At 45.4% G+C, this 12,972-nt stretch overlaps 1 protein-coding gene across 1 annotated transcript; it reads right to left on the reverse strand.

Moving 5' to 3' along the window:
• Positions 1–160: 160 nt before the first annotated feature.
• LOC112118990 (zinc finger protein 501-like) lies at positions 161–9,702 on the reverse strand. The gene is made up of 3 exons (XM_029913016.1): positions 9,668–9,702; positions 7,189–7,302; positions 161–3,092 (listed from the first exon to the last, which is right to left on the reverse strand). The coding sequence occupies exons 2-3, from the start codon at positions 7,265–7,267 to the stop codon at positions 1,930–1,932; spliced, it is 1,242 nt and encodes a 413-aa protein (XP_029768876.1). The 5' UTR covers positions 7,268–7,302; positions 9,668–9,702; the 3' UTR covers positions 161–1,929.
• Positions 9,703–12,972: the final 3,270 nt, after the last annotated feature.

A 12,972-nucleotide genomic window follows, 5' to 3' on the forward strand; every position in this document is an offset into this window, starting at 1 on the left:
GCTACAACCCACTTCTTCGGATGCATCCGAAGAAGTGGGTTGTAGCCCACGAAAGCTTATGCTCTAATAAATTTGTTAGTCTCTAAGGTGCCACAAGTACTTCTGTTCTTTTTGCGGATACAGACTAACACGGCTGCTACTCTGAAACCTGTCATCTTGTTATGTAGTTTTATACTGAACCCAGGTATTTCAGACTCCACCTAAATTAATAATATATTTACACATGCCTTATCCTGGGATTAACTCTTTGATACCTGCTCCTAGAAGAATAAATGAATAAATAAATCTGAAACTAAAGCAATTAGTGACAGGAGAAATACAGTGCATGTGATAACTCAGATTCTAACTAGGGCAGGTACAAGGAATTCAGCCATGGAGCTATCTTAGTCATAGGATTTTTTTAATGGGTAAATGTCAGGGGTAGCCAAACCATAGCTCGTGAGCCACATGCAGCTCTTCTACAGTTAAAGTGCAGCTCATGGAGCCCTCCTCCCATTCTCTGCCTACCAGACTGGAGGGGGGCAGAGCTTAGGGCTTCTGCCCTGTGGGGGGGAGAGGGTGTGGGGTAAGGGGCTTCTGCCCTCCAGCCAGCGGGTGGGGCTAGGGGCTTCAGCCTCGCAGGGCGCGCCGGCCAGGGCTCGGAGCTTCAGCAGGTGCGCTGCATCTCTCGAACTACTGAAGATTGTTGTATGCAGCTCAGAGGGTCAGTAAGTTTGGCCACCCCAGTATATGTATATGTCAGAGTTATTATAGTGTAATGCATTAAGAATTACACTAAAACGGCAATAGTAATGTATTGATGGTTCTGTAAGGATGACTATATCAAAAAGCAGACCTCTGATGTAATTACATTCACTAGAGCCCTGGGTGGATACAAAATTTGTATCCGCAGCCGATCTGTGGTCCGCAGATAGCAAGTGGATATCAAGCAAATATCTGCAGATAGCAAGTGGATATCAAGCGGATATCTGCAGATTTTTAGGGCTCTAGATATAAAATTTGGATCGCATCCATCAATATGGTCCATTGATATCCACAGATGCGGATATCCGCAGATTTGCAGCACTAGGACAGTGTTACCGACAGACTTTCCCACAGGCCCCAATCTCACCCCATTTGTGTTGTAAGACTCAGACTTTGGGAAACTCAGTTGCACTTTATTCCTCTGCATTTAAAGTAAGAAAAAACCACATCATCCCAATTCTGTCTCCAGGATCCAGTTCAGGACATTGCAAACCCAAACCAGTCCATTGGTGCTCCTGAATGTATCGGTTTTCTTAACTAGAATGCTATTAAGAATAAGTCAGAAATTGCAGAAAACAAAAGAAAGATGGTTCTAGAGAAAAGGAAAAGTAAGATAAAAAAGGTAAATGTAAGAACTTAACAGAGAATATTCAGTTTGCTGAAAGTAATAGACAAATCCAGTTAATTCAATACAATAATCAACCTGATCACTGTGAGGGAATCTTCTGTTCAGGGAAGCTGAGTTAGTTACCAATTTTAATAACTTCCCCTATGGCCTAGGAGGTCAGACGTCAAAGATTGGACATCTACATAGCCAGGTTTGGGAGTTTTGCATTAATCACTCCCTACAGATTTGAAGAACACATGAAAACATATGCCTGCATCGATACAAAGGACTATGAACATTCCGCAGATTCATGTGCATGGTCTATCTCAGTATAATGGTCTTTGAAGATATGCCTATGTTCATCATCTGTGTCACAACTCCCAAGCAACTGTGCCCTCCATTCTGGTTCCCAATCTCCTGACCCCAGACGTACATTGGAGCCAAAGCCCAGATTCTCAAAAGCTATTTATGCTCCTGACTTCTATTGATTTCAACAGAAATTAGGAGCCTCCTTTGAGTAACTGGGTCCAAACACCGCCATCATTAACGGGAAAAGGCCAGTGTATTATTCACAATGGCTAGGTTGGATCCAGGCTTTTTTTAAACAGTTTTCCCCTGGTGTGAGTTCTCTGATGTCGAACGAGGTTTGAACTCCGGGTCATGCTCTTTCCACAGTGGGAGCACTGATAGAGTTTCTCTCCCGTGTGGGTTCTCTGGTGGGCAATAAGGTTTGAGCTCCGACTGAATCCTTTCCCGCACTCAGAGCATTTATAGGGCTTCTCTCCCGTGTGGATTCTCTGATGCGTAATAAGGTCTGAGCTCTGACAGAAGCTTTTCCCACAGTTGAGGCACTTGTAGGGTTTCTCTCCCTTGTGGAACCTCTGATGTCTAATGAGGTGCGACATCTGACTGAAGCTTTTCTCACAGTCGGGGCACTGGTAAGGCGCCTCTCCAGCGTGGGATCGATGATGTGCAACAAGGTGTGAGATTCTATTGAGGCTTTTCCCACATTCAGAGCATGTGTAGGACTTCTCCCCCGTGTGGGTTCTCTGGTGCGTAATAAGGTCTGAGCTCTGACAGAAGCTCTTCCCGCAGTCCAGACACTTATAAGGTTTCTCTCCTGTGTGGAACCTTTGATGTCTAACAAGGCGTGACATCTGACTGTAGCTTTTCTTGCAGTCCGGACATTGATAAGCCATCTCTCCGCTGTGCGCAGTAAGGCGTGAAACGCGCCGGAGGCTTTTCCCAGAGTCGGGACACTTATATGGCTTCTGTCCCATGTGGGATTTCAGATGATTAATAAGCTGTGAGTTGCGACGGAAGTTTTTCTTGCAGTCGGGGCATTTATAGGGCTTCTCACCAGTGTGGATTCTCTCATGTGTAGTAAGGTGGGATCTCTGACTAAAACTTTTCCCACAGTCCAGACATTTATAGGGTTTCTCTCCTGTATGGATTCTCTCATGGGCAGTAAGGTGTGATCTCCAACTAAAGGCTTTCCCACATTCAGCACACTCGTAGGATCTTTCCCCCATGTGGACTCTCAGCTGGATCGTGGTTTCATTAAGAACATTGAAACCTCCCTGGTGGTCACTGGATTTTTCCTCTCTCCCCCCTTTGTGGTTTCCCTGCTCACTCTCTGATATGTGCTGACTCTGCTCAGGATTCTGGGAAACATTTCTTTTGGCTCTTTCTAAAAACATCCCGTTTGGGTCCACTTGCTCAGGATCTTCCGGAGGAGCACCTGGAAGATAATAGGGCAATAAGTAGTAGCCAACACAGATTTGTCAAGAACAAATCATGCCAAAACAACCTAATTTCTTTTTTGGACAGGGTTACTGGTCTTGTGACTAGAGGGAAGCAGTAGACGTGATACATCTTGATTTTAGTAAGGCTTTTGACACAGTTCCACATGATATTTTCATAAGCAAACTAGGGAAATGTGGTCTAGATGAAATTACTATAAGGTGGGTGCATAATTGATTGAAAGATCATATTCAAAGAGTAGTTATCAATGGCTCGCTGTCAAACTGGGGGATGTATCTAGTGGAATCCTGCATGGATCTGTCCTGGGTCCAGTACTATTCAATGTTTTCATTAATGACTTGGATAATGGAATGGAGAGTGTGCTTATAAGATTTAGGGATGACACCAAGCTGGGTGGGGGTGGACCATGCACTTTGCAGGACAGGATTAGAATTCAAAATGACCTTAATGAATTGGTCTGAAATCAGCTAGATGAAATTCAATAAAGACAAGGGGGGGGGGGAATTAATCAAATGCACAGATACAAAACTGGGATTGTTTAGTCTGCAGAAGAGAAGAATAAGGGGAGATTTGATAGCTGCTTTCAACTACCTGAAAGGGGGTTTCAAAGAGGACGGATCTAGACTGTTCTCAGTGGTAGCAGATGACAGAACAAGGAGTAGTGGTCTCAAGTTGCAGTGGGGGAGGTTTAGGTTGGATATTAGGACAAACTTTTTCACTAGGAGGGTGGTGAAATACTGGAATGGGTTACCTAGGGAGTTGGTGGAATCTCCTTCCTTAGGGGTTTTTAAGGTCAGGCTTGACAAAGCCCTGGCTGGGATAATTTAGTTGGGAATTGGTCCTGCTTTGAGCAGGGAGTTGGACTAGATGACCTCCTGAGGTCCCTTCCAACCCTGATATTCTATGATTCTATTATATGAAAATGGGGAATAACTGACTAGGCAGCAGTACTGCTGAAGAGAATCTGGGTGTTATAGGGGATCACAAATTAAATACGACCCAGCAATGTGATGCAGTTGCAAAAAAGGCTAAAATCATTTTGGGGTATATTAACAGGAGTGTCCTAAGACAGACACATCAAGTAATTGAGCACTGGTAAGGCCTCAGTTGGAGTATTATGTCCAGTTATTAGACTCATAGACTTTATTAGGTGCCTCACTTTACATCATAATGCCTTACTTACGTGTCTAAGCTCCGAAGCAATGCATGGGGAGAGACGGGTGCCTTTAGACTGCAGTTGACAAAACCCAGAATGGTAGGGAGGGAGCCAGCTAAGCTACCCAAAGTGCTAAGCCTCACCCCTCTCACAGAGATAGGCGCCTAAGTCCAGGTTGCAGAGCGGTGCCGGGAACTGTCTTTGCAGTTGGGTTCCTATGCCATTTTTGCAAGAGGCAGGTGGAGGGGTGGGAGGAGCTCCTCATAACTTTTAGCCCAGGGTCCAGTCCCCCTGCTCCAGTGACTTTTTAATTATTTATCCACAGTGCAACAGTTTCCACAGGAATAATGGAATATCCCATAGCTCAGTGGCTAGAGCACTCACCGGAGATCTCCTTGTAAATCCCTTCTCCCCTTCAGATGGAAGGGGCCTTGAACTGGGGCTCTCCTACATCCCAAGTGAGTACCCTAAGGCTAAGTACACTGGGCTAAGGTTTTGAGGGAGGTTCTCCTCTCCCCCGCCACTGACTGTTTTGTGTAAACTTGCCTGAGGGGCCTGATCCGGTAGACGGCCTCTGAGCACGACCACTGGCTCAAGACCTGCACGCAACTGAGGCAGCTAAATGCCTGTCTTCCCCTGGTTTGTAAGTCACTTTGGGGCTTAGGCAGGTAATAAGCATCCGGATTCTTAGAGGGAGGCAGCAGCGTGCATGCCCAGAGGAAGAAACGTAGGTGCCTAAGGAACTTTGTCTGCCAAACACAGGCACTGAGTGAGTCAGCGGGAGTTTGCTGCACCGCAGTGGAGCGTGATATAAGAATTTAGGTGCCTAACTCCTTTGGGGTATCATAAGAACAGCCGTACCGGGTCAGACCAAAGGTCCATCTAGCCCAGTATCCTGTCTACCGACAGTGGCTAATGCCAGGTGTCCCAGAGGGAGTGGACCAACAGGCAATGATCAAGTGATCTCTCTCCTGCCATCCATCTCCATCCTCTGACAAACAGAGGCTAGGGACACCATTCCTTACCCATCCTGGCTAATAGCCATTAATGGACTTAACCACCATGAATTTATCCAGTTCTCTTTTAAACGTTGTTATAGTCCTAGCCTTCACAACCTCCTCAGGTAAGGAGTTCCACAAGTTGACTGTGCACTGCGTGAAGAAGAACTTCCTTGTATTTGTTTTAAACCTGCTGCCTATTAATTTCATTTGATGACCCCTAGTTCTTGTATTATGGGAATAAGTAAATAACTTTTCCTTATCCACTTTCTCCACATCACTCATGACTTTATATACCTCTATCATATCCCCTCTTAGTCTCCTCTTTTCCAAGCTGAAGAGTCCTAGCCTCTTTAATCTCTCCTCATATGGGACCTGTTCCAAACCCCTAATCATTTTAGTTGCCCTTCTCTGAACCTTTTCTAGTGCCAGTATATCTTTTTTGAGATGAGGAGACCACATCTGTACGCAGTATTCAAGATGTGGGCATACCATCGATTTATATAAGGGCAATAATATATTCTCAGTCTTATTCTCTATCCCCTTTTTAATGATCCCTAACATCCTGTTTGCTTTTTTGACCGCCTCTGCACACTGCGCGGACATCTTCAGAGAACTATCCACGATGACTCCAAGATCTTTTTCCTGACTTCTTGTAGCTAAATTAGCCCCCATCATATTGTATGTATAGTTGGGGTTATTTTTTCCAATGTGCATTACTTTACATTTATTCACATTAAATTTCATTTGCCATTTTGTTGCCCAGTCACCCAGTTTCAAGAGATCCTTTTGTTGCTCTTCACAGTCTGCTTTGGTCTTAACTATCTTGAGCAGTTTAGTATCATCTGCAAACTTTGCCACCTCACTGTTTACCCCTTTCTCCAGATCATTTATAAATAAGTTGAATAGGATTGGTCCGAGGACTGACCCTTGGGGAACACCACTAGTTACCCCTCTCCATTCTGAGAATTTACCATTAATTCCTACCCTTTGTTCCCGGTCTTTTAAACTAGTTCTCAATCCATGAAAGGACCTTCCCTTTTATCCCTTGACAACTTAATTTACGTATCCAGGCAGACATGGGCAAATTGGAGAGTCCAGAGGAGAGAGACAAAAATGACCAAAGGTTTTAAAAAACCTGCCCTGCGAGGAAAGGTTGAAGAGAAAGAGAAAGACTTGGGGAGATGGAGCCTGTTAACAGTCTTTAAATACATTAAGGACCGTTATAAAGAGGACAGTGATTGACTGTTCTCCATGTCTAATGAAGGCAGGACAAGTCATTGGCTTAATCTGCAGCACGGGAGATTAAGGCTAGATTTTAGGTGAAAGGTTTTAATGATAAGGAACAGGCTTCCAAGGGAGGTAGCGGAATCCCCCTCACTGGAGGTTTTTTAAGAACAGGTTAAACAAACACCTTTCAGAGACGGTGCAAGTGTACTTGTCCTGCCTCAACGTGAGGGGCTGGACTAGAGGATTTCTCGAGGTCCCTTCCAGCCCTGCATTTCTATGAATTTTCCTTCTCGCTCAGTGTCTGATCTCCTGCTGGGACAGAGAGAATCCAGAAAGGAGTCATTCCCTGTGGGGAAAGGGAATGCAGAAAGGGGAAAGGCAAAGGGGGTAACAAACCCAAATAACTACAGAGCAGATAAAAATAAATCATGAGCCAATTCCTCCTCCTTCCAATCACTCCGCAAACCTTCCCAATAGGACAGAGAACTGGGGATCAATTCTAGCTCCACATCCCATCCACACACTCAGGGGAGTGGGAGTTACCACCAGGTGTGCTAGGAAGCCATGAGTGACAACTGCCATAAGGATCCTGACCAGGATGGGATGAGGCAGAACTGGGGCTTTATGGGAATCCCAGCATTTTACTTTACCCACCAATCTTTTCTGACTCAGTTTATCTGGTTCCACACCTGTGCAGCTGTGTTTCAGGATCTCCCTCTCTTCAGAACCCTGGAGATCCGGCACCTCCAACTCTTCCCTTCGTTCCATCTGAGAGATCACGTTAGGTTTGGGAATTGGACACACTGGGGAAAGAAAACAGGTGACACTGGTATTTGTGGAGTATTCATTATGAGAAGTGTTCCATGATTATTAACTCAGCCCATTTTAACACATGCAAATCTCTGGACCAGCTCTCCATGGAATCAGAGCTGCAGGCCACTCTGCTAATGGGAGAATTTAACTATCCACATCTCTGCTGACGACAAATCCTGCCACACCATTCACCACCAACATGGTTTCCCAGCCCACCCAGAAGGGGGATGAGTTTGAATTCAAAGTCAGACATTGTGGGGTCTGCTGAGGAGCAGGAGGGACTCGTCCATCTACACAGCCAAGGGGGCTAAGAGGAGAGATTTTACAAAGCTACCATGGCGGGTGGGGAAGTGTCCTGGAGGGAATACAAGCCCATTAATACATTAGAAGGAAAGGACAATCCATAAATGGCCAAAACATTGGCCTGCTTTATAAAGGCTCTCCCATGGAGATAATTACTCCACCTCCATGAGTAATCTGCCGATATAGCGCCGGTGTGGACAGCAGTTAGGTTGCTGTAACTTGCGTCGGCAAGGGGGTGTCTTTTTCACACCCCGGAGCGACGTTAAGTGAGATCAATTTACGCAGTAGTGTAGACCTGCCCTAAGTCCTTTTAAACCCACCATGTCTGATGTAACAAACATGTCCTTGCCTTGGGGACATAAAATCATCTCTGTGGATTATCTCCAGGGGAAGGGAGAGCAGTAACGAGGGTAGATTTTTAAACGAAGAAACAACATACACACACACACTTCTCTTCCCTGTATTTCCCTAACTGTACAGAGATGGTTAGATCTACCACATTTCATGCTCTCTTTCCCTTCCCTTCATTTCTTTTATTATCCACCTCTGCGCAGGGCTGGATTTAGGGGCAGGCGACCCAGGCGACGACCTGGTGCCAGGCTTGGGGGGCGCTGGGCTCGCAGATTTACAGATCCTAGCATGCAACTTTATCGTCTTATAAAACAGGGATAAAACTTGCATGCAAACCGTGCATCAAAGTCATGAAATGGGCTACAAATGCAGTAAAAAATAAGGTATTCAAGTTTAACAAATGGAGAAGGGAGCGCTGAAGATGCTCCTCGCCTGGGGTGCCATTTGGTCTAGAGCCTGTGTAGTATTAAAAATTGCTATCTGTCTTAATTTGCTACCAGTAGCAGTTACTGATACATAAGGTTGTTCTTATTTGCTACCTCTCACCTTTCCCATCTTCTAGTACAGAAGAAAAAGTTAGAATTAAAAATTCCAAATTAGAAATCACAGTAAAAAAAAACATAGCAAGTGCAATACTAGAAACCCTGATGTCATTGCTAAAACTACTAGCAAGTACTAACTTATGCATATTTTCAATAAGTATTTGTTATTAAAATATAATTTAAATAGCACAATAAAATGCATCCCAGCAGCAGATAACACAAATTGGTGAACTGCTGAGAGACTCTATGCAGTCAGATACACTGATAAGGGATTCTTTGATTATAAGGGGGTGTACATAAAATATTTCACTGAATCAAGTCTCCTGAAGCACCTCAGTAGGTTACATCAGACAAAGAGGAGCTGCAATGACTAGGCATTCGGATGCCTGCACCTTTACAAATCCAGCCCTGGGAAGCCCATGAGGAGAGGTACTGTCCTGTGGGAGGGGAAATAAAAAATCCCCTCGGCCCCCGCACCCTATTTTTTGCCAAACACTGGTGTCTCAGTCCACCGGGGTAACTGTTACCCCCTCTGCCCCTGCCTGTGCCTGGGTTTTGCCCTCTGTTACCCTCTGGCAGCGCCTCACCCCTGAGTTTAACACCATCTCCTTCCCCCCCCCCCCCCATCCCTGATTTTGCCCTTCAGCCCCTATCCTAACCCTGCCTTCAGCGGCTTCACCCTCCTGACCAGTCAGTCAATTTCCACCCCCTGCTCAGACCCTGGCCACCTCCAATTCACCCCCTTTGCCCCTTTTTAACCCCTGTAAAAACTAGTCCACAGAATCTGAGGCCAAGTAAGGGCAGGGTGAAGGCAGATGTTACTGAGCACCCTCGGTGTACCCTAAGTAGCAAATTAAGTCAGAGAGCAGTTTTCCACCCTACACGAACCCTGCCCCAGAGAGACAAAAGGGGGAACCCGCCCCCCAGCCACCGTTTCATGGTCACGCTGAAACTTCTCCTCCCCCCGCCCCCCAATCCTCTGCGTTTAGCTCCCGGAGCAAAGCTCTGGCAGCAGCTGATGGCCAACCAAAGCAGGGGCTTCATTACTGTTAGCTCAGATCTGCCCTGCAGATGCAGCCACAAGAGATCTGAGCCTCCCTTGGTGCAGAGTCACTTTCCTGCCCGGCCCCAGCCCTTTCCCCCGAGTCTCTCCCCTCACCTGCAAGCTCCAGCTCCGGGGCTGCTGTCGGCAGAGCCCGGGGCTGGTTCCAGCCACCCGCAGAAAGTCCCCCCGGGCTGGGCACAGAGGGGGATTAATGCAGGTCTCTCCCCGCACAGACACCGCTGGAGGAGCAACAGATCAAAAGCCAGGCGGCAACAGCAGTGCTGCCGGTGCACAGCGAATGACCCAGGAAGCTCAGCCATTTACATGCTCAGCAGAGAGAGAGCAAGCGAGCAGCATCCCGTCCTCCCTTAGCAATAATCAGAGCCCTCTGGTGGCAGGAGCTAGCCCCTCCTTTCCCCTACTCTACAGTAGAACCTCACAGTTACCAACACCAGAGTTAGGAACTGACCGGTAACCACACACCTCATTTGGAACTGGAAGTAGGCAATCAAGCAGCAACAGAGACAAACAAACAAATACAGGACAGTACTGTGTTAAACGTAAACTATTAAAAAAAAAGGGAAAGCAGCATTTTTCTTCTGCATAGTAAAGTTTCAAAACTGCATTAAGGCAATGTTCAGTTGTAAACTTTGGAAAGAACAGCTATAACGTTTTGTTCAAAGTTAGGAACATCTCAGAGTTACCAACAAACTCCCTTCCTGAGGGGTTCCTAACTCTGAGGTTCTGCTGTATTCAGCTCCCCATAAAATAGAAACCACCCCTCTTGAAACCTTGTCCAGACCGAGACACAAACAGGTGCAAGCACCTCCGAATCCTGAAGTGAGACCAACTTCCAGGTGGAATTTCTATGGGGCAGCAAAATGAAGAGAGGCTTCAGCTTGGCAACCCTAAAGACCAAACCCTGAGATCAAAGGATTTTTGCCTTATAGAAAATTGAAGCTATAACACTGCCCCACCTCCCTGGACACTTCATTCTTGAGGGTTCCCCACCACCACCATCACATTGGCGCCTAGCAGATTTTAATCTAATGAGGGTAGGGGAAATGTTCTGTCAATAAGATCTGTGGCGCTGGGGGACAGCCTCCCCAGGGGAAAGATTGGGAAGTGATTTGGGTTTTAGTGTGGACAGTCAGTGGATGATTTTGGAACTCGTGGGGAGTCTCCTCCTTGCAGAGGAGAGGGAGATGACAGCTGTTTGAAGTCCTAGTTCCCTAACCCAGCAACACCAACAGGAACCAGTTGCCCCACTGACATTTCATTATTTCCCCATGCACAATATCCACAGACATGGTTAAGCACCATTTAAATGTTCTCTTTGCAGCCAGAAGGGCTGGACACTTCCTTTATTTATTTTTTTATGTAGTTTGGATTCTGGACCACAATTTTCTGCTGCAAGGGATGGGATCGGGGTGGACTCTGATGCTGAATCCATAACCTGAAGACTGCAGCCAACCCATGGAACTGACAACATGGAACAAGCCTACTTTTCTAAGGCAGACAGACAGGATGGGCTTGAATAGAGTTTTTCCATCTCTAACTTCAATGATTCCTATATAGTCCAATTTAGATCAAGTGAACTGAGTTTTAAAATCCAGGGTCTTCATTTATGGGGTAGTTCTGCTTTTTCCTACTTGTCATTACAACTAACTCGTGCAAGCAGAAATTAACTCTATGATTGAATCTTTTGTTATTTAGTTTCATACCAAATCCAGGTTTTTTAGATTCCAGATAAATTAATAACAATGTATATATATACCCCTAACGCGGAAGTTAACTTTTGGATTCATAAAGGAAGAAAACCACAAATAAACCATCATCCCATCTCTGTCTCCAGAGTTCAGTTCATTTCAAACCCGAACAAGCCCATTGCTTCTCCTGAATGTACCCATTTTCTTAAGTAGAGAACTGTTAAGGATAAGTTAGAAAATACAGAAAATAAAATAAGATAGTTCTGGGGGGGAAAAACAAAATGTAAGATTTTAACAGACAATATTCAGAGTTTATTGAAAGTAATAATCAATCCAATTAATTCAATACAATAATCAGCCTGTTCTAGATTATTTTTTTCTGGGAAAGCTGATTTCATTACCAGTTTTAATAACTATGGATCCTTTATTTCAGGTCCTTATGAAACTGCCAATCAAGCCTGCATGTGATGGTTCAGCCACACATTCTAGTATTAGAAATGGAAACAATATCAATAATTCCTTACTTCAAAGTCAGTTTGAGTTGGACTGTCTAAAGAACCAAGGGGCATTAGGATCATAAATCCAAATTTGCAATCCCAAATTGCAATGGGATTGGGGTATTTAACTTTCCCAACTAGACAAACACCAGAATAAAATGAGGTGTGAATTTAAACCTATCTAGTTATACCACTATAATCCGCCCTGGCCCCCCAATTGTGGCCATTCTTATTCCAGAATAAGAGTGCCCCTTTTTGATGTAGTTTGTCACTTTGGAAGGTGTTTAAGATAAAGCAAAAAAACCTCACTTTGATTCTGAAAATAGAGTGTCCACACAGGGAGCTATCAGTATAACTGCTATTATAATTATACTGATATAACTGGTACACTTTTCCCATGTAGACAAATCCATAGGCTATCCCCAGGTCTTCTTTCCCCCTATATACAGACACGTTTACTGTCTATCACCACCCCCAAGTATCAGACTTAGTGATTTAAAACTGCTTTTTTCACTTCTCCAAGTGCATTTCTAATCCAAAATATCTAATGCCACTCACTTTAGCTAAAATATTAGACACTCTGTAGTATTCTACCTCTTAATGTTAGTGATTCTATCCATTTCTCCATGTCAGAGATGCTGAGAATTCCATGTGATGTCAGGTGTTCTTTAAGCCAGTTGTTTCCCAAACAGTGGGTCCCAATCCACCAGTGGGCCGTAGGAAGGTTCTAGATGGGTCGCCACATCCAAGACCAGATTAATTCATCACTGGGCCCTGGTAAACATACACTCCTCCCTGCATGATACAGAAGGAAGGCCCCAGGAATTGGGGGAGGATTGAAGAGCAAGCCATCCTTGCACTCACCCCACAGCACCAACTCCTGTCCCACAGGGCTGCGCCTGGCTCCCCATTCTGGGCATTGTAATCCCATGCACCGGGTTGCAACACCACAAGCTCAAATTTGGCTTGGCCGCCCGTCCATCTTTGGCCAAACCTAAGTGGCACTTGTGCGCAAGGTTGCAACACTCGTAGTGGGAGCCAGGACTCAGCCCCATGGGACAGGAGCCACTACTGTAGAGTGAATGAGGGAGGGGTTTGCTCTCCAACACCCCTGGGTCTTCCCCTCAACCCCAGTCCAGGATTAGGGTTATGGTGCTGGAGCGAAGGATGTATATATGTAACGGTGGGTCACATGAAAAGAGAATGCAGTTGG

The sequence above is a fragment of the Terrapene carolina genome, unplaced genomic scaffold (genome assembly GCF_002925995.2).
Source record: "Terrapene carolina triunguis isolate 2854851 unplaced genomic scaffold, T_m_triunguis-2.0 Scaffold421, whole genome shotgun sequence".
Lineage (NCBI taxonomy): Eukaryota > Metazoa > Chordata > Testudines > Emydidae > Terrapene > Terrapene triunguis.

What these genes read in the sequence shown, in the direction of transcription:
- LOC112118990 (XM_029913016.1), bottom strand. Translation starts at nt 7,267, where the DNA reads ATGGAACGAAGGGAAGAGTTGGAGGTGCCGGATCTCCAGGGTTCTGAA. An exon ending in CCTGAAACACAGCTGCACAG is followed by an intron (nt 3,093 to 7,188) that starts GTGTGGAACCAG and finishes ATTATCTTCCAG; the next exon opens with GTGCTCCTCCGGAAGATCCT.